At 40.2% G+C, this 22414-nt stretch overlaps 1 protein-coding gene across 5 annotated transcripts in view; it reads left to right on the top strand.

The window, feature by feature from the left end:
* The window catches only part of abcc8 (ATP-binding cassette, sub-family C (CFTR/MRP), member 8), a 57393-nt gene that overhangs the window by 2613 nt on the left and 32366 nt on the right, over nucleotides 1–22414 (top strand). For all 5 annotated transcript variants that reach the window (XR_002062947.2, XM_019361860.2, XM_025909255.1 and 2 more), the window contains exons 2-11: nucleotides 899–1061; nucleotides 3635–3776; nucleotides 5791–5912; nucleotides 7353–7519; nucleotides 10289–10531; nucleotides 13097–13285; nucleotides 13922–14086; nucleotides 16230–16385; nucleotides 19591–19725; nucleotides 20235–20397. Coding sequence is in view for 4 of the 5 variants with exons in the window: in XM_019361860.2 (XP_019217405.1) it covers nucleotides 899–1061; nucleotides 3635–3776; nucleotides 5791–5912; nucleotides 7353–7519; nucleotides 10289–10531; nucleotides 13097–13285; nucleotides 13922–14086; nucleotides 16230–16385; nucleotides 19591–19725; nucleotides 20235–20397 (1645 nt within the window). In the remaining variant the exon portion in view is untranslated. The remainder of the gene's footprint in view (nucleotides 1–898; nucleotides 1062–3634; nucleotides 3777–5790; nucleotides 5913–7352; nucleotides 7520–10288; nucleotides 10532–13096; nucleotides 13286–13921; nucleotides 14087–16229; nucleotides 16386–19590; nucleotides 19726–20234; nucleotides 20398–22414) is intronic.

The raw sequence follows: 22414 nt of genomic DNA, 5'->3' as shown, positions 1-22414 counted from the left end.
ATAAATATTTGATGCTATTGTTCCTCATGTGTTGAGCCTGGTTATTCCGTTATTGTGTTTGTTTTCTAATTAAACAATATCATTTTGATAAAAATTGGGAGTTAGAATTATGTAAGCCCTGAGACCATGTTTTTGGGATTTAGATTTTATGCGCTTGCTCATGCTTCACACGTACCTCTGTATGACGTTTGCACTGTTCATCCACTAGCTGTATCCTAGTGTCTCGCTCTTCATCATTCACTGTTCCCTTCCACCCTCCCCCTCCTACCTTTAGTTGCTCTCCAGCTCGCCTGCACACTCTGCTCCTTCTGCACTCCTCTCCCAAGGTCGACTTTGAGCTCTCGATTGCAAAGAGACAGGAATAGCAGGTGGACTGCAGAATGCTGTCGCTGCTCGATCAGTGTGTGTGTGTGTGTCTGCGTTTATGAGGAATGCGAACATGTCTGAATGTATTCCAGTGGAGCTGTGCAGCTCTGTGCACAAGTGAAGCTTCAGCCTTAGAGGATGTCTGCAGACTGCGGATGGACGAGATGCAGATGCTTTTCACCGGCATGGCCAGAAAAGCTGCTTAAACTATCACAGAGGAGAGGGAGCTGCTGCTGCTGCTGCCGCTGCTGCTGCCGCTGCTGCGCTGGACTGTGACTGTCCCTGACCTCTTCCTCCCTCCTCCTCTGTCTCCTCTCTTTCACTGGAGCTGATATTTGGGAGCTGGATTAGAGAGGGAACAGGAAGGAAGACACCTTGGGAATTACCGGGATCCACTGCAGACGTCAGTGTTCCCTTTTGAAAAGACGACATGCTCTGAGAACCTCTTCTTCTAAATCTCTCTGTCTGTGTCTCCTGTCCTCCCCTCCTCTTCTTCTCCTCCTCCTCCTCCTTTTCCTCCCGTTCCCGGCAGAGTCCCGGTTCCACCATGTCCTTGGCATTCTGTGGAAACGAGAATAACTCGATGGCCTACAACGTGGACAGGGGCGTTCTGAACAACGGCTGTTTCCTGGATGCGCTCAATGTGGTCCCACATGTTTTTGTCCTCTTCATCACCTTCCCCATCCTCTTCATCGGTGAGTGTCAATGTGAAGTGAGATCCTCCTTTTCACTGCACAGTTTTACCTGCCTTGACTTCCACACATGCTCAGACAGTGTATCAGCACAAGTCAGCATGATGGGCTTCGATATGTTTTTTGTCTTTCTCATATTCCTCTTAATCAGCTTTAATTCTACATGCAGTTGCTTTGTAGAGTCTTTTCATTTCAGTATACTCAACCTTTATGCCACTGACGAGTGGTTTTGAGTGCGCATTTCATTCTCCGTTTTAAAACGCCCACAAATATCTGCAGGTGTATGGGTTAGCCAGTTATGGAAGGCTGAGCCTCTTCAGTGACACAACACGAGGACATAATTACTGAGCTGCAAGCATTTTTCCAAGCAAATTAACGTCTTCCGATAAAATGCAGGCAAACAGATGATGGCATTAGGTTGCACCTTGTTTGCCCTCCTATCTGGTCGCTGGTCATTTCTGTTAGAGTCATCAGCAGCGTGTAATGGATCAGCACTACATGCACATTTTGCTGCTACAGTCACACATGCTCCAGCACTGTCATCTGACCTTTCACATGGGTGTGTATGTAATTTGAGTGTGTGCCCATTTAGTGCCCTCACTAGTCCTCACTATTCATTGTGGAACAAAGTGGAAGAACATGCAAAATGTAACTTTTACACAATTTTCCCCATTATTATCTGGACAATAATAGCGTAAATAAACAGTTTGTGCTTCTAATTTATTAATATTCCTGTCATCTCTCACATTTAAAACACTGTTTCTCCATATATCAATATTGTTGCTTTTCCTAATCCCCCCCCCCCCCACCCCCCGGAACTTTCTCTATCTGCAGATATCTCTATAAATGTTTCTGTTTGTCCTTCCTTTAACTTGAAGACAAAAACACTCACTGATAAGGCACTGAGGGGCTCTATAAGTCCACTGAGATGATAACAGGCTGCAAGCTGCAGGGGTTTTTCTCTCTCTCCTGTCACACTGAGCTGATGTGCTCTCGCTAACAACTTTGCTACCAAAGACAAACCTCAGGGGTGTGAAATGTTTTCTGTTTATCTTGATTCACTTGATAAAACCTCTTAAGCCAGCATCCTGTGATGTGTATTGCCCTTGACAGAGTCAGCTCATTATTTTCACCATGTCACATCAAGGCTAAAAGAGGATATTGGGGATACATGCACCACAACACCATCGCTGACTTGAATGAATCCTTATTACCTGCTGTTGGCTGTAGGAAATCTATGTGAATTATAATTCATGCACAGTTTGTTTGATGCAATGCATACTTTTATTATATATCTGCAACGCGATCACTTAATATGTGGCTTGTTTACCCTAGTGCCAAATTATTTGAGTAAATATTATGGTGGTGACTTTAATGATGCTCTTCAGTACTTGAGCAGAGAGTATGTGTCAAAAAGAGTTAGAGGAAGTGATGGAGAACATGCCAGCCTGTGCCAGCACTTCTCACTGAGAAAACTGTTAAGGTGCCAAGAAGTGAGGAGTGATTCACATAATTTCATCAGTAGAAATGTGTTTTATGACAGCAGCGACTCGAATCTAAAATATAAATTGCACGTTGATGATCAGTTACAAGCCAGGCTTTATTGTATTACAGGGCAAACTGAGACCAACATCTGTGTAAGAGAAAATTAATGGAGAAGGAGGTTTGAGCAAAAAAAGTTAGAGCTGAAATAATTGACTTAAGGATCTCAGGCAAGCAGCCATCTAACCACATCTATTGGCTCCTTGCCTGCAGAGAGTCAAGCAATCAAAGTGATAATAACACAACTTTCCTGCTTTACTCTAGCAGCCTGGCATTTTCTCCCAGCAGAGCCATCTTTCTATTTTCCCTTCTGTAAGTTATTCACCATGCTGTGAGCATGCCAGCTCTTTATCATGGAGCTCATGATGTACAACGCATTCATTCAAGACTGCTCACAAGGTTATTTTCCTAGTGGAGGCTCCCATAGAAAAATGGCTTTTGTCATCTTACTCTGTGCTAATGTTCTTTCCCCCTGTGCATAAAAAAGATAAGTTATGATTATATACGAGATCAAGGCCCTCAGGCAGCACTGCATTAAAAAAGTCAGGGTTTTGTCATGGAAATCACTGCATGGGCTCGGGAACACTTGCAGAAATCACCGTCTGTGAACAGAGTGCACTAAACCATCCACAAACACAAGTTAAAGATCTACAAAAGATGAACCTATGTGTGAACATGATCCAGAAATGCTTCTGTCTTCTCTTCATCTCATTTAAAATGAACTGAAGCTAAATAGAGAACTGCTCTTGGTCAGAAAATCAAAATTAGATTTTTTCTTTTCAAAAACATGGATGCCATAACCTGATGGTATGCATCAGAGCCCATGGAATTGGTAGCTTGGACATCTGCAAAAGCACCATCAATGCTGAAAAGTATATACAGGCTTTAGAGTTACATATTTTCTCAGTTTCAACATTTGATTCAGTCTCTATCTTCTACTGTTGTTAAAATGTTTCTTTTTTGGCCTTTTTGTATTTAAAGTGAAATGACCCTGTTGCTTCTCAATGACTTTGATTGCCTGGTTCATGTTTGAGGTTGGGGCAGCCAGAGTTCAAAGGTCCACATCCACCACAGCACCTGGCTTCACTTTCCTGGACACAACCTGCGCTGGCTTCTCACCTTCATCCTGCTCTTCATCCTCGTCTGTGAGATTGCCGAGGGCATTGTCTCAGATGGGTATGTTTGGTGTTTTAATAATACAAACTGCAGCCTCATGATGATTTCAGTCATTATGAGGTGGTGTTTGTTATGTCATGACACTAGTGAGAATGTTCATCTTTAAATGCTTTTGTTTAGCTTAAAAAATGTATTTTGTAGTTTTATCAATATGGTTTTTGTGTGACACAATTCAGTTTTTTTTCACCATTATTCAGGTGGGATGGCAGGTGAATGCAATTAACTGCAATCACAATCTCACTAACCTGCATTTATCTTCAATCTGCAAAAGATATTTGCTCAATTATGCAATCCAGGAAGGATTGCAGTTGTTGATTGCTTGCTTTCTACTTAAATCGTGGCGATCGTGGTTCGCCTTGTAATTGGAAGGTTGCCGGTTCGAGCCCCGGCTTGGACAGTCTCGGTCGTTGTGTCCTTGGGCAAGCCGCTTCACCCGTTGCCTACTGGTGGTGGTCAGAGGGCCCGGTGGCGCCAGTGTCCGGCAGCCTCGCCTCTGTCAGTGCGCCCCAGGGTGGCTGTGGCTACAACGTAGCTTGCCATCACCAGTGTGTGAATGGGTGGATGACTGGATGTGTAAAGCGCTTTGGGGTCCTTAGGGACTAGTAAAGCGCTATACAAATACAGGCCATTTACCATTTAAATAGTAGCGAAGCCGAGTACATTTAATTACTACACAATCTTTAGTTAAGAATATGAAGACAAACAACAAAATGCAGCGTGAAATAAAAGCTTAAAGCTAGTCAAAGCTAACAGTGGGGAAACAGAGGTTGTGATCTGACAGTTATCTGTTTGCAAGCTAAAAAAAAAGTTCATGACATGATGATATGTTAGTGATATCATGATATGATTTACTTTTTGGATCTATTTATTTACAGAAATAAGGACACTACCACAGCAGAAACAAAGGGGAGTTGACATAATGCAAAAGCTAGCAAGGCAAAGAGAAGATGCATTGGAGCAAGAAAGAAGAAAAAGAAAGCACAGGCTCTTTCCAAAGCAGCCATTTTAACATGAAAAGTACATGTTACATGTAACATTAGAAAAGGCACAGAGCCCTCGTTAATGTGCTGCTGTGAAAAGGTTTTTTTTTACTGAAATGCATGTCCTTGACTACAAACAGGAAACTGTAGGAATTAATAGCATACTGAAGTGGGTTTGTAAAAAAAAAATGGAGAAAGTCTAATGCAGACAAAAGGATGCTACTTAGCACAATGAAGCCTGCTAGCATTCACCACCAGCCAAAACAATACAGACAAAGCCACTGAGAGCCAAATGGTAATATTTGCCAACTGAAAACACGTCAGTGAGCTTTACCCTGGACTCCAATAAGCATGTCTTTAGACTATGAGAGGAAGCCAGAGTGCCCGCAGACAACCCATGCAGGCACAGGCAAAACATATAAACTCCTCACAGAAAGGCTTCAGCTGGCAAGTGGATTCAAACCCAAGACCTGCTGTGAGATGACAGTACTGCCTCCATTTCCTGGATAATCTCATGAAATGACTCACAGGGCTATATCTTGATGCAGAATGCAAACCGCTCATGTTTAGGTCTCGTTATCTAATTTCTCTCTATGTGTATCCTGTTGTTGTCTAATTTAGTTTACCAGGCTCTAGATTAGTTGTGGAGATTGGGGTGGTTAGCCATATGAGGTAAAGAGAAATTAGGCTAATTTACTTGCTTAATGAGACATCTGGTAACATGCATAATAATAATAATTGTTATTATTTTTATTGTTATCAGCCTAACCTGAAAACAAAAGGCGACAAAGCTTTTGTAACTGTGGCCCCCAGATTGTGGAACTCTCTCCCTTTGAGCCTGAGATCTGTGGACTCAGTGGTCGCTTTTAAAAAACAGCTAAAAACTCATCTTTTTAAACTTGCTTTTGGTTGATTTTTATTTTTAGATTTTAGCTTCTGTGAAGCACTTTGTGATTTTTATCTTGAAAGGTGCTATATAAATAAAGTTTTACTTACTTACTTACTTACTTTCTCTATCTGATGTTTATTTGCAGGTTCAGTCAGTCCCTCCATCTTCACCTGTACATGCCTGCAGCTCTGGCCTTCATGGCTGGCATCACCTCTATTGTCTACTATCATAACATTGAGACCTCCAACTTTCCCAAACTACTGTTAGGTATCGTCTGTTTATTCTTTTTTACATTTTCCTGAGAGATACAAGTTTACCTTTACTGTCAGCCTCACACTGGAATATACTGCTCAGCATATTTATTCGTAGCACTGAAATCAAGTGAATGCAATACGAATTGTGATCACGGCTTGTAAAGCTAGCATTATCTTTGTACTTACTTGAATTTCCGATACAGAATGGCAACTGATTATTGATTTACTAAACTCTGCGGGATTGCATAACAGAGCAGCAGGGTCAGTGTTGTCATTTGCAGATGACTGATTCATTACTTTCAGATAATGATGCAGGGCAGTGTCATCGAGGGGGATTGTTCTCTGTGCAGATATTAATTATGCGTTTTCCTCATGAAAATTAATATAAAGTGAAAGCGCTGCACAGTTTGCACAGCAGATAAGCATATCCATGGCAAATATATTTGGTTTTTTGTTATGAAATGATGATCAGTGTTTTCAGTTCATGATAATTATTGATAAATAGAGCAGTGTCACGCTTCACCTTTGTCCATTAGTTCTCCACATGTGATGTTTGCTTGTGGAACAATCGCCATGCAGTTTTCCCTTCCTTCTCAGGCATCATTAACTCATCTGTGTGCAGCTCCTGGTGCTTTATTCGATGCTCCCATTGAGTCACTCAGCTTCCCTGGCTGTAAGGTTTCCATTTCACAGCCAGGCAGAAATTCATCTTCTAGAGAGAGCCTTCGGTGTTGACTTTTATGCTAGAGATATTCTTCATTATAAAGAAGAAAAAAAAATCTCAGTGGTTTTGCTGTTGGCCAGCAGTGTAACCTTTGTGTGGAAACACGAATCCGTTATCATTGTCTCATTATTTGCAATAAACCTGCTGGACTGACATGATGTAGCTCCATCAAAAATCATAATGGAACAAAGACAGCAGATTTACCTTCTGTTTCCTGAATTAGACATCTGCTAGAAACAGTGCAATGGAAACGGAGGGAAGAAACAAGAAAAAAACCCCTAATATCTTAACAGTTCTCTTACGGAGCTGAAACATGAGACTGAATGGTGTCTCCACATGGTAAATAAATTATAACATGATTTGAACCATGGACACAGTTATATGAAATGTATCCCAGCCTGTAACAAAATACACGTATTGGACAAATTGAGTTTCAGACAGAGCGATGTCATATTAATGACACTTTTTCATTTAGACTGAAATATAAGTTATAATAATATAATATGTGGTCGAGTTATTTATCGTTTCTGGCTTAGGAAACGATAAATGTGGCTACAACTGTAGCTTGCCTCCACCAGTGTGTGAATGTGAGCGTGAATGAATAATGTCATTGTAAAGCGCTTTGGGTGCCTTGAAAAGCGCTATATAAATCCAATGCATTATTATTATTATTATTATTATTATCTGGTAATTCACTGTGTGACTCTGATCCCTGCTAAATCCCTTTAGCCCTGCTGATCTACTGGGTGCTGGCCTTCATCATGAAGACCATCAAGTTTGCCAAGTACACCGAGCATGGCATCGGCCCCAGGCAGCTACGCTACTGCATCACGGGACTGCTGGTGCTGCTGTATGGACTCCTACTAACTGTAGAGATCAACGTCATCCTCGGCAGGGTAAGTGTGTACATTTGTGTCTTTGTCCACTCATGTGTGTGCGGGTATATAAACACATAAGCTACTGAGAGTGACGTAAGATCATTCAGATGCAGTGATACTACTTTTTGTTAAGCTCTTAAAATGGTCATAGTTACACTGGAGCATGTGACAGTGGTTATAAACCTTCACTGGCTTTCATTCAAATGCAAGTAAACATGCCATTGATTTTAAACTGCATATTTATGAAAAACAAAGAATAATCTCCAGATTTTAAAGCCAGGGTATCCAGTAACAGTGACAATACAGCAGCTGTATTTAAAGACAATGATGTGACATTTCCTTTCAGCCTTGCTTGCGATTTTGCTGAGGCCATTTACAGTATCCCCTGCAGCTGGGGAGCATTTTATTCCCCATGGTTCAGTTTTATGAATCAGATGATTAAAATGATGACAGCTCCAACTGCATGCAATGTTTTTGAGAATTTTTAGACCATTGTGGAAACTCTGTGAGCCTGAGAAGAGAGCTTTATTTTTCAGTATAATGTAAAATGAAGGTCATGATCATTTTTGGGCTTTTCATGATTTATTTGAACTGGGTGGAATGATTGTATGGCGTGCTGTACATCTTTAATCATTAAAAAATGAGAACAATGTGCTGTAATCTACACCAGGTCAAAAGTATTCATAGTCTCAAATATATACATACACCTTCACTTCAGGCATAATTCAGGCTTCATATTTAACCACTTGTGTTGGCAGAATTGGTCATGTTCATTTAAACTGGCTGCAGATGTGGCTTTTAAGCATAGTCCATCAATTTTAATGGGATTAATGTTGAGACTTTGGGAAGGCCTTTCCAGAATCTTAACACTAGCCTGCTTTATCCGTTCCAAAGCTAGTTATGATGTGTGTTTGGGAAAATTGTCCTGTTGGAACACCACCTACGTCCGAGTTTTAACCATCTATCTGTTGATGTGGGTTAGGGTTAGTCGTTGTTCTTCATTATTCCATTCACTTTATGTAATGTACCAACACCGCTGGCAGGAAAACAGCCCCAGAGCATAATGCTACCACCGTTGGTACAGTTTTAACTGGTTTGAAAGCCTCATGATTACGCCTCAAAACATAGCTCTTGTCACTGTGGCCAATCTTTGTCTCATTGATAAAATTTTTCTCCAGAAGGCATTCGGTTTATCCATGAGGGCTGCTTCAACTTTCAGTTCAGCTTGAATGTGACGATTTTGGAGCAGGCCATGGTGACGTAAAAATCACTTCACTGTGAATACTGAAGCCGGTGTTTCGATACCTTCCAGTTCATGGCAGGCTTGATGGTTTCTGGGTTATTCCTAAATATCCTAGCCAATTTCCTTTCATCTGATAGTGACAGTTTGGGTCTTCTTCCAGAACCTGGCAAAGTTCTGTGTTTACATACAGTTATTTGAACTGATGATCTTATAGTTCTCAAATTAATTGACACTGTAGAACCTTCAGCACCACTTATTAAAATAAGTGAATGTGTGAATATATTTGAGCCTATATTCATACTCTTGACCTTTTGTGGATTGCAGAAAAATAAATTCGAACTTATTGACCCAGTTCTTGTTTTTTAAGGTCATTAAGATGTGTGCTGTACAACCATCCTAATGTTAGCCTTTTCACCATTTTAGTGCAAGCTTCTGATGATTCACATTGAACCCAAAGTAACACTGATAACTGTGCAATTACATCAGCTTATCACTAATATAGAAGCATCCTGTTGGAACAGTGATCCAAACTTTTCAAGTCAAATGCAAAAGTAAAAAAAATCAATGGGAAGCTAAAATGCATAAATGAAGTTTTTTTTTTCTTCTGAATGCAAAATCGATCCTTTCACTTTCATTTAAAGTATATTTAAAAGACACTAGATTCCCCTCACATGTGTGGTTCAGTGTGGGGCTTCATGCTGGTCTCTGATCACGTTTCTAGATGTATCTTATTAATATTTTATCGATTGCACAGCAAGATGATTATTCAGCTTTTGACATTTTCAGCCTTCTGACCCTTCCTGAGCGTGGAGAAAATGTCAGACCAGTGCTCTGTGCCTTTTCTTGTCTTTTTCCTCTGGACAATTCAGAATGTGTTTGTCTCTGTTAACCTCTGGACTAAACAAACACCTGTTACTAAATCACAGAGCCGTGGGCAAACAGCAGAGAAACGGATTCTGCAATAATTTGGCCCGCTAGACCTCAGTTTCTTGAGGTGTCTCTATCTGCACTGTTAAAAGTGTGCAAACAGTTTATATTAATAATTGAGGTGAACTTTCATGTTGAAGTAATAGAAAATAAATCATTACACGCTTTCATTAAAAAGCTAATTTAGATTTTACTGGCTGACAAAATGAATAAACGATTGTTAAATCAAATCTTTCTAATTAATTCACGCTCAGGATCTTGCAGAACATATTTTGCTGGATATTTGTCCTATTCTGACCCATTTTCAAAAAAACTGGGAATTCTATTTATTCCATTTTTTGTTGTGGTTAAAACAGAGCCTGATTTCAACTCTTAAACTTTACATTAGTCATAAATTTCCACATCAGACACCCTGTACTACTTAGCTTTCAGCAGCTATAATTAACCCCACTAATAAGAGTCTATTCAGGTGATATATAATTATCGTCTGCTGTACACAGATTAGTCGATATTTCTGTACGTTTAATGCCCAATCAGTGGTTTTTAGAGTTCACTCTTAGTTTTCAGGTAACTAGGGGGAATTGAACAGTTAATCAAAGCTCTTCTTTTTGTCACAGCGCTACATGTGTTTCGCCAATCCAACAGAGGTGAAGCCTCCCGAAGACCTTCAGGACCTCGGCGTTCGCTTCCTGCAGCCCTTCGTTAACTTGTTGTCCAAAGCCACCTACTGGTGGATGAACACCTTCATTACCTCTGCTCACAAACGACCCATCGACCTCAAGGTCATTGGCAAACTGCCCATTGCAATGAGAGCACTCACAAACTATATAAAGCTTCGCAAGGCCTTTGAAGACCAAAAGGTTAGTACTGTTTAGTAGATCTTTGTGAACAGTAAGTGAGCTGAGGTTGTTGTCCAGTAAATAGTCGATGTGTGTGTCAAAAGCACGACTACTTTCCTTGTTTTTCCTTGTTTAAGCTGAATAAATGATTGCATATATATCAGGCACTGATAACCAGCAAAGGTGAAATGCACAAGTCTGTCCGTCCATGACTTTAATATGAATAATTCAGGGTCGTGTGGGTCCGGGACCTACTTTAGCATACCCTGGACATAACTTTTGTCCATCACAGGACTGAAATTCACCCTCATATTTACACCTACAGCCTATTCAGAGTTAAACATTTACTTTACTTAAGTCTGTGGCCTGTTGGGGCAAACCAGTGCTTTCACAGAAATCCATCCCACACAGGCAAAGTTAGAACATACAAACTCTCAACACTGTTTCTTTTTGATGATTATCAGGGGATCATCTTGGACGTTGAGCTCTGAGACACAAACAAGACTTTAAGTATTTATGTGAGAAGTCAACATGTAGCTTATTCACTTCATTTTGGCCTGTTTTTGCTGTGCTTTTTTTTTAAATGTTCCTGCTGGGTATGTTTGAATCAATGTCTTTCCTGCAGTGACTCATGGCTTGTGAACTCTGGGACTAATAAACTTTATTTAGACATCATAGATATGAGTACTTGACTAATGTAAACAGTGAAATGTCACACTGTCACGAGAATGTGCGTAGTGTATGTACACATGGTCAGGCTTATTCTCTATATCGTGCTTGTGTTTTATTTAGGATTTACCCCAGCTGTATACCATCCTCTCTACTGTTTTAGATATGTGCTGATTAAACCTTATTGTAATTTCTAGCACAAATGATTTTATGGTGGTGATATCTTAGATTGCATTTTTGCATACTCTAAGGCCTTTCCTTGTACTTTTTCATCTCCGTGTATGGAAATGAGGAAATGCATAAAAGCACCTCGATGGCTTTGACTGTCTGTGCTGGGCTTTCATCACATCCTTGCATTTTTGAAGGTTTCCTCCTGCTATAAGTCCGTTTGCATAAGCCGGTTTGGATGTAATAACATTTTTATTTGCTGCTTATTAAAAAAGAAGAAGAAAAACTTTCTCTAATGAAATGTAATATTTGAACTCTTTTAATTCCTCTTTCTTTAGCAGAATCGATAGATGAGTTAGTTCTTAATATGGCTCCCAGAAAGATTCCATGTGTTTTAATAATATAATTATGATGTGTGTTTGGTATTTTCATTTGAGACTTTTATGTGATGAACACAGCTTATGTCCTGTTCTTTTCTTCTCTGGTCTTCTAGTCTCGCTAATGTCAGTCCAGTCTGTCTCTCTTTCCCTCTCTGTCTCTCTGTCCATCTCACTTCTGGAGCACGTGTCAGGGGTCAGATGTGAAGGGCGTCCTCTGTAGGGTCATTGTTTTCCAGTGTTTGGAAGGTCACACTCGACGTCACGTCTGCATGTGTGTCCAGTGTGAACGCAACCCCACTTCCTTCCGGCAGGAGCAGGGGATGAGAGAGACTGAGGGATCCCAGTGGAGCGCTGGGGAAGGGTGGTGGTGGGGCATTTAGAGGAGGGCCTGGAGGCGCCAGGTCATTCCCATTCTACTGTGAACGAGGCAACATCCTGACCCCTGTGGGGGTGAAAGCACTGCACTTCATGGGAAGCTAGTTACAGTGTGAGTGTGTGAGAACGAAACATCCTCCTTCTTAGTTGTTTGAACTTGAGGTAGGAAGAAAGGATGCGTGTGTGTGTATGTGTGTGCAAACACTGAGGTTTAATATGAGCTTGAATTGAAAGATAGAGGCACATGATCAGGGTCACGTCTGTTCTCACAGTTCTGAGAATGACTTAGAGATGGTCACAGAGATGCGCACACACAGTGAAAATGTCCTGGGACTGTTTACTGCACCGTAGCAGTCCAGATGTTTTCCTGTCATCGTACTAACTGACTCACTGAGCCATGCTGTCGTGTTGTTTTAGGAAATTCATATAATTATATATAAATAAATATAAATTAACAGCAATACCTCCTCCAGTCAGTCTTGGAATCTCTGTTTTGTGTCCCTGACATGGTGCTCCAGCTTCATTACCCCCAGAGGAGTTATGTAGGCTTTTCATGTGATGCAGTGTGAAACTTGCCATTAATCATGCTACCCTATGCAGCAACGAGGTGGATGGGAGCCTTGAACCTGACCTTATTTTATAGGTTTCTGTTGCAGTGCTGAGATCTAATGGTGTTGACTTAGCTTTTATGTTCAAGCAGTTATTTCCTTTTGCTATGTTAGCCAGCTTTTATACTCTAATCTCTTTGCCTTTTGTTGTGCTGCTACTTCAACACCACAGACGAATGGCACTTCTCTCGAAAGACGTAATCTTCATCATGCTAACGAAACAGTCTGATTAGTGTTTGTATTTTAAACTTTTAATTAAAAAAGCCACACTTGTTATTGTGCCCTGGCAGATTAGCTGTATTTGACAAAGAATATTAAAAAAGTGGCTTATTTGTCTTCATGCTAATATTTTTCTACATTTGGCCCTTCTTTTCATTACCCTTAAGAGGCCTCAGGGCATAGCACCCCAAGGTCCAAAGTGGATCTGGCAAGCTCTAAGAAAAGCATTTGGCAGACCTCTCATCCTCAGCATCACGTTCCGCTTCCTGGCCGACCTGCTGGGCTTTGCCGGTCCTCTCTGCATCTCTGGCATTGTCCACCACATCAGCAAGGACAATCGCACCATTCAGCCACCGGTGAGGGTGACTTATTGCTTTAGAAGTTGTCTCTGTTCGGGCGTCTTTCTGTAAGAATAACTCTTCAATTATTTGTTTGAAAGTCAAGTCCAATGTAGGGAACGGTAAGAAAAAATAGACTTAAGAAGCACTCAGTAAATATTCTTGTCTGCAGGGCAACAAGCTGAAAAATAGTGACAATTTCGGCCAATGAGTATCGAGAGAGCAAAACACGGGGAAGTTTCGAGGATGAGTTGCCATGGAGTGCAGATATATTTCTAATCAATAATTTGTAATTCCTATTGGGAGAACGATGACTTCGTTATGCAGGATTCATTAATTTTTGAGAGAGATACCGTGTCCGTGTTCTGTAGCCCGAACTGCCTTCTTCTTGGGTTTCCAGCCTACACCCACATATCAGCTGTGCGTTTCACTCCAAAGCCTCTGTTTCATTTCAGTTTAATTGAGTTTCATGCACAATATTAAAGCTTGCTCTGAAATGGAGGTAATATGTTTTAAATGGATGATGTTTTCCTCAAATTTTGAAGTGATGAACGTGAACATTTGTAGCTGAAATTAAAAATCCAGGGGAGTTCAACCTATTTTCCTAACAACTGTTCCTGCTTGTCTAACCTCTCTCTGTGCCTGCACTTCCAGATAAAGCTGCTCGGGATCTATTTCATTTCCTCCAAGGAGTTTCTGGAGAACGCATACGTGTTGGCTGTGCTGCTCTTCTTCGCCCTACTCCTGCAGAGGACTTTCCTCCAGGCCTCTTACTACGTGGCTATTGAAACAGGCATCAACCTGCGTGGAGCCATACAGGTACACTGCACTAATCTGTTCTCTAAGGAAACTTTGTTTATGAGATTTAGTTGACTGGTTTAAAGATCTTTTCTTGGAAAACAGAAGTCTGATAAGTTCAGTGGCACCCAGTGAAAAGACTAAACACAGAAACTACTGTCCATTTTTTCCTTTGCTTACATGTTTTCATTTTAAAGCAATAATATCCACTGATTTGGGTGTCTGAACATGATAATCCTGCAACAAGAGGCAGTTTGCTGTTAATAAGTGGATACTTAATTGCTAAAAAGAAACATTAAAGCATTTTTTAATGACTGCAAACAAAAGCTTAGCAAAGATTTAGCAATGCCATAAATGACTACATAATTTCCATAGGGATTAATAAAGTATGCTGATTCTGATGATGATTTTGATGAATTAATTAAACACCTTCAAGTTTTATTAAGATATATACATTCACTGGACACTATTAGGTACACCTTGCTAGTACTGGGTTGTTATTATTCAATGCACTTCATGGCACAGAGTCAACAAGCTGCAGGAAACATTCTTCAGACATTTTGCTTCATATTGACACAATAACATCAAACAGTTGCTGCGGATTTGTTGCAAGCACATCCCAAAGGTGCTCTGTCGGATTTAGATCTGGTGCTTGTGGAAAGCATCTGTGTTTTCATGTTGTTGGTACCTTGGTGTTCATCTGAACAACAAACTGGACTGGACTCATAACTCAGACGCCCTCTACAGGAAAGGGCAGAGCAGGCTGTACCTGCTTCGGAGACTCAGGTCGTTTGGAGTGGAGGGCCCACTCCTGAAGACCTTCTATGACTCTGTGGTGGCCTCAGCCATCTTTTATGGTGTGGTCTGCTGGGGGGGCAGCATCTCTGCTGGGGACAGGAAGAGACTGAACAGGCTGATCCGAAGGGCCAGCTCTGTTCTAGGATGCCCTCTGGACCCAGTGGAGGTGGTGAGTGACAGGAGAATGGTGGCTAAGCTGTCATCCCTGTTGGACAACATCTCCCACCCCATGCATGAGACTGTGACAGCACTGAGCAGCTCCTTCAGTGGGAGACTGCGGCACCCACGGTGTGGGACGGAGAGATTTCGCAGGTCTTTCCTCCCCACTGCTGTCAGACTCTACAATAAAGACTTTTGCAGCTGATCAAACACACAAACCCACACATGTGCAATAAGACTGCTATACGTGCAATTCTTCTTCTGACGAAGTTGTGTTTTTGTATTTTCCTACTCAGTTGTATATAGTATTTGTATTTCTATTTTATTCTATTGTATATATTATTCTATTCTATTTTATTCTATTGTATATAGTATTTTATTTTATTTTATTGTATTTTATTGCATTCCAGTGTTTTCTAATTTCTGCTACATAACTTTGCACTTTTGCTGTAACAAAACAAATTTCCCACCTGTGGGACTAATAAAGGCCATCTTATCTTATCTTATCTTTATCCCAAATTCTGACCCCACAGCCTGAATATCGCAGCAAGAGATTCATTAAACCAGGCAAAGATTTTCTTCTATTGCCCAATTTTGGTTATGCTGTGTAAATTGTAGTCTCAGTTTCCTGTTCTTAGCTAACAGGGGTGGCACCCACCCAGTGTGGTCTTTCCCTGCTGTAGCCCATCTGCTTCAAGGCTTGATGTGTTGTATGTTCAGAGACGCTCTTATTCATACCTTTGTTGAAGTGAGTGGTTATTTGTTGATGCTGTTGCCTTCCTATCAGCTGAAAGCAGTCTGATCATTCTGCTCTGACCTCTGGCATCTACAAAGCATTTTCACACAGAGAACTGCAGCTGACCAGTATTTTCTCTTTTTGTGATAGTTGTGTGGGGTAAATCCCAGTAGATCAGCAGTTTATGAAACACAGAGACCAGCCCGTTGGGCAGCAAAACCCATGAAATGTTCAAAATAACTTAAACCACCTGATGCTCAGTTTGAGCTGCCTGCATGCCTAAGTTGTTACCATGTGATCAGCTAATTAGATATCTATGTTGAGCTGGACAGGTGGTCTGTGCGTGTGTATTGAGACACAGCATTGTGTTAAAGACTAATTAGCACTAAAATAAGCACCAGTTAACTAATGATCATTACAGGGAAATGCATTGCTGTCAAGCCTTTTTTATGTTTTTTGTTCTCTCTCCAGACAAAAATCTACAACAAAATCATGCGTCTGTGCACCTCCACCATGTCCATGGGTGAGCTAACCGTAGGTCAGATCTGCAACCTGGTTGCCATCGATACCAACCAGCTTATGTGGTTCTTCTTCCTCTGCCCTAACCTGTGGGCCATGCCAGTACAGGTATGAAGCACACTGTTCTTCTCTACTCCGTAGATATCTTTAGGGTTTTGTTTCCACTGAGAGCAGCACTCAATGTAGGTGTTTTATTGAAGCTTTATATGTTTCATGCTTTAATTATATTTCTAATGGCAGCTTTATATGTTGAGGTGTTTTCTTTTGCTCTGTGCTACAGAGTAGCACTGGGTTACTTCCATTAATATACATTTCATCCAGAAATGTAACCCAGAAAGCTGCAGCACTCACTAAAGAGAACAGAAGCAGAGATGTCTGCACTACATAAACCTTAAATAAAAAGGAGAAGGTAGCTAAAATCTTCTGGAAGATGTCTCGTAGGATTTTCTAGCAATCAAACAAAAGTTATGTTAAAATTCAGTCCCACTGACAATGAAGCTGTAACTAAGCTTGAGCTGTAACTAATGTGCTGAATGCTTTTTCTTCCTCGAAAATCCTTTTGCAAAACATATTTATTGTGAAATAATTTAAATTCTGTTTACACCATGTGTACTTGCTAGCATTTTTCACCCTCCCCCTGTTTGAAACCTTCAGGATGACTGTATATCCAGTTGTCCATAAACAAAACAAGAACTAGAGGTCCAAAGCTCCAGAGTGAACCTTTAATGCTGTCTTTACTATCAGGGACTCAATGTCATTGTAACCATGGTCACAGCTCAGGTGATCCCTGTGACCGCTCTGCCTCCTGTTATTTATGTGGCTCTATGGCTTGGCTGCAATCCTTTACTGCAGAACTATAAATAATGTTTTACACTGTGTTACAGTGCAGGTATAAGTGTAACTCTGTGTCATACATTTGCTGGCTTTCTGTTACTGCATTGCATTGTGTATTGTTAGACAGTTTTCTCTGCACACCAGTGTGTTAGATATTAGTTAAGGTGTGAGTCAAAGGTGTTTATTACACTGCATTTTTAATACCAGATTGTTTAGTGTCTGTCTTTCTGTACTGTGCATTGTATTTTCTCTTTACCATGTGGGAGAAGAAATGATTGCATGCACAGATGTGGGGGCTTAAAAACTGAGCACTGGGTGTTATAAAGCCCTTTTGGAGATGAACAGGTTGACTGCTAATGCATGCAGTAGACGACCTTTATGCACTACTTTGGAATAAGTGGACTGCATAATTTATGACAAGCAGCACTGTTATTCAGCGTGTTTACTTTTATACCATTGGGATAAATTAGACTTCAATATGACAACTGTTTATGATAAAAGTACAATTTCAGCAAAACATGGAGATCAGTTAGTTTCTTGTGGAAATTTTGTGTCACAGAACGCCTGCAAAAACTCATGGCTTATCCTTCCACCTGTTTTTTCTCAAGGCCCTGTATAATTAATTTTTTATGTCATTTTTCTTCCATCTGGCCCATATCACCCATATCATTCCATATCAGATGAAAAAGGTGTTTTTGCATTAAATAGAAATGTGAAAAGATTTAATTACACTTGAAAATTTTTTTTTTTATAAGAAATGAATTTATGCCACAGGTCTAGTGAGTGTCACTCCTTTGGAGATATACAATTACAGGCTTCTGTTTCGGCTTGTTTAAGCCTTTGTTGGCACAAAGAAATATATTCTAATCTCTTTGCAGCAGAAAATACTGTTTTTTCTTTTTCAAGCTAATTCCTTTAAGCTCCAAGAATTGAACTTAAAGCAATTTTTAATTTTTAAGTACTAAAACGATGAAAGCGACTACTCAAATACAATATAAATACTACCTGCACAATGCTCATTAACATAAAAACCGCTCACACATTACATGTGCATATATAGTAAATCCCTGTCTAGTGTTTGTGCCTTGTTTCATTTTAATTTTTGCTCGACTACCACGTCAAACACTAAATGAAACAGTGCTAAAATGAACAAAAATAAAAAGTATTCTGTGAGCCTGCTGGTATCTCGGAGACTAAAGCAGCATTTGGATTCACTGGCCGTTCCCACCTGTCTGTGAATGAATCCATTGCGTTTGCTCTCCACTTCCTGCTGCACTGATGAGATGGATCACTGGGCGTTTGAAGTTCGTTACTCATCTCAGACGTGACGGCTCTTTACCTTTTTCACAGGATCTAGTTACCTCTGCATTTCTCTGTGTTTCAGTTTAGAGACTGCACTAATATTTTAATATTTTATTAGCCTCACATAACAGATACAATTATTTCCGTACTATATTTCTGCCTTATAAGGCTATCCAGCATTTTTTCTAGTCATGGTAGAAAAAACAGAATCCCAAAGTCTGAATTCAGGCATCAGTTGTTTTATTTCTTACATCTGTGTTTTTCCTCCAAAATATCTTTTATAGGCAGGTAGAAAAAGACAAAACAAAATGATGAATGCTTTAAAACTCACCGTGTGCTTTAAGCAACCAGAGATATCAGTCTTTTATTTGTGATACAAAAAGGCCTTTCTTGGCATTTTGGTTTTGTTCACAGTGGCTCTGGTCCATCAGGTGTCCCAGTGAGCCATAGCAGTGAACCAGCATGTACAATAACAGGAACCTGAACGAAATCCAGTCTTTTAAAAATATTAATAATTACACCTTTGCTTTTCCTGCTATGACAAGCCAAAGTATCTGTTGTGACAGGATCAGTTATGACTCAGGATGAGCTAATCAAACCTCTTTTTGTTGACTTTTGTCTATTTCCTTCTCATTTAACATCTAAGTGAGATTACGCTTACAGCATGACCAGTTGCAATTGCAAAGAGCAGATTTGGTTCCTATTTTAAAAAATGCTGTTGTCCCTACAGGGCTGCAAAGGCAGAAGGTGATGCAAGATACATAAAAAAAGATGCATATAAAATAGTGGAAACCCCACAGATGTGTATAGCTTGGCTGCTTAGCCCCAGTTATGTGGGATTGATGTGAGGAGCTGACAGAAACTGTGTGGGGGCTGGTGGTTTATACAGCTGACACCTTTCTAGGCCTTTATAAAGAATAAAGAGAAAACCAATCACTCACCTTCTCTCCGGTGACTCGCATCTATCTCTGTATTCACTGGATATTAGGTGTGAGGTTTTTTTGTTGTTGTTTGCTATAAGCTGACCTACTATAAGTTCACCACTTCACAGAAAGCTCTGCAGTGTGTTCATATGGATTTTGTAATTGTCAGTGGGGAGTGTTGTGTGAATGAAAACTACCTCTGTGGAAATCTTGTTTTCATCTCCTGCTTAATGTTTTTTTTCTTCCCTGCTCAGATTGTTGTGGGAGTGATCCTGCTCTACTACCTCTTGGGAATCAGTGCCTTGATTGGAGCGACCGTCATTGCTGTGTTAGCTCCTGTACAATACTTTGTGGCCACAAAGCTATCCCAAACACAGAAAAGCACCCTGGTGAGTGCTGCCATGGACCTTTCTTTCTTTCTTTTTTAAAAGAGGTATTACTATGTAACTATTTGTATCTAGTTTTGGTCATGTTTGCATCTGAGGATGGCCGGGTGTGTCATTTAAGCTAATATACTTAAAAAAATTAATGGATGGTAATCTTCTGACCTTTTTATAATCCACTGCACATGATTACCACTTGGTCACAGTGAAGCTTTTGTAGAATGGACAATAACACAATTTAGTTACCCCTGCGCCCCTTACTCAGTTAAAAAATGTTTTTTTTATAGCAGCACCTCAAAATAACAGTTATCATCTCCTTGGCGAATGAGGACTTTGATTTATTTATGTGCGACAACCACTTTCCACAAACCCTCCTTACCTCAGGCCTATCTGCTCCAAAGATGCATTTATACAACCAGTCAAATATGATTACACTGTTTTTGTCGGTCCTCAGTATCGTTGCTGTGCCTTGATGTGCTGGATTGAGGTTAGGTAATCAAATGTGCCTTTATCAGGAATATTCTAGTGAGCGCCTGAAGAAGACCAACGAACTGCTGCGGGGCATCAAGTTGCTGAAACTGTATGCTTGGGAGCGCATCTTCTGTGACAGTGTGGAGGAGACCAGGGTTAAAGAGCTCACCAGCCTGCAGGCCTTTGCTCTTTACACATCCATATCCAGTAAGTTCCTTTGGTCCCCTCCCACTAATGATATTTGACCTGATTCCTGGACTCTTCTAGAGTAGTTTTATATGATTCAGACTTCTCAATAGTCCAATATTTAGCTTATCCTGCCCCCTTCCTTCCTTTAACCCAGCTTTTTTCTTAAACATAAGACTTAAACAGCAAGCAGCTTGAGCTTCTGTGTTCACAGCCAGATGTGTGTCGCTGACATGACAGATTAAAGATCCGAGACTGAAACAGAGTGTTTGGAGCAATCTGCAGACTGAACTTTTGAGACTGGATTACAAATGCCGACCCCGATGTTCAAAACTTTGGTTATACTACTGAAGCAGTATATAAACAGTACCGTGGAAAAGTCATCAGCCACCCCCCTTATTTTGAATTTTTGGCTTCTAAGGAGTCTGATTTTCCTGTACACTTTTTAAAGTGGTCTTAAGCAATAGTCCTCCAGGTTTCCTGAAGCTCCTTCAGAGCTGCTGAAAGAGCTTTGCTGCTTTTTCACTCATTATTTTAGCCCAGTTTTTGTACCTGACCATTTTCAAAGAAACATTTTTTTAAATAAGTCATTTAACAGTGACCTATTAATTCCTGGAAAAATGACAAAGATACCACAATTTGACAACCATAAATTTGTATTTTAAACCAAATATGTTCTTAAAAAGTGGCTGGGAAGTCATATTCACAAACTACAGGGAAAAAAATATCCTGCAAAGACCTGAGAGATGCATCTAGCCATTCAGTTGATCTTCTCTTCTGTGAAGCCACCTTAGAAATGGAAGGCTGTCAAGAAGGCGTTGTTAGGGAGGAGAACCAGGAAGGAAAGGCTGACGTATGACAAATTACACAGGAACTGGACTGAAAATCAGTGGCATCAGGTCATATGGTGAAATTGTCAACAGAATAGACAGAGAAGGTCAGGAGAGAGGTACAACAGTGAGTGTCTGCAGCCATCTGTAAAATATAGTGTTGAGATCTGTCATGATTTGCGTCTGCATCTGTATGCAATGTATCTTATGGAGTAACTAAGGAGAGCGGTGCAACCATAAGTGTTTACAGTGATCTTGGGATCTTGTCAAAATTGATAGAATTATTAACTCAGAAACATATCCACCATGCACTACCATCTGGAAAGCATCTGACTGGCAACAAAAACACACACTGTAACACTACCAGACATGCAGTTAACTCCCCAGTGCCTATCAGGAGGATCATCGTGGCAGAAAGGAACAAAAGGCAACCAACATACAAAGAAGAGCTTTGAATGTCCTTCAAAAAGCCTGGAGAACTATTCCTGAGGACTACTTGAAGAAATTATAAGAAAGAGAGTTCAGGCTGTGACGAAGAATAGGTGTGGCCATACTAAATACTGCCTTGGAAGCTCATTGCAGACATTGTTTTTGCCTTATGCATGTGAATTTCCATCTATGTTTGCCAAGGTTTTTGGCTTAACACTTTCACATAGTATGACAGAAAAGAAGGAAACTCTTCAGACTGAAAAATCTAAGTTCATGTTTTAGCCCCACAGGTTCCAGTCAAAATTTAGAATTCAGTCTACTGAAGCTCTGAAAGAAACTAGATGTGATAAAAACCAGTTCTGAAGGCCTGACGAGCCTGGATTATTGTTACCAGTGCTCAACATTATTACTTGATAGTAATTTATTTTTCTCTAATTGTCCATTTTCTTTTCTACTACACTCTTAGATGAACAGTCCTATAACAGGCTGAGTCCTAAATCTAAAATCAATAGTTGCCGATTGTTGTAGATGAGAGAAGAAGCAATATCATTTCCTCACTGACAGATGACTCATGAAAGATTTATGAAGCAAAGCATTTTTATGACAGTTAAGTGTTTTCATCTGTTTATATCTTGACAACATGCCACTTTTAAATATTATCTTATATTAGAGACTGACAGAAAATTAGTAAATGATGGACAGGAGAAAAGTTTTTACAAGATTGGAATTCATTACCTTGATTGATTAGCTTGTACGAACCTGCTGCTGGGAGAAAATTA

This window comes from Oreochromis niloticus, linkage group LG7, assembly GCF_001858045.2.
Source record: "Oreochromis niloticus isolate F11D_XX linkage group LG7, O_niloticus_UMD_NMBU, whole genome shotgun sequence".
Lineage (NCBI taxonomy): Eukaryota > Metazoa > Chordata > Actinopteri > Cichliformes > Cichlidae > Oreochromis > Oreochromis niloticus.
The sequence above is the reverse complement of the archived record's forward strand: the minus strand, read 5'-3'. Positions and strand labels throughout refer to the sequence as shown.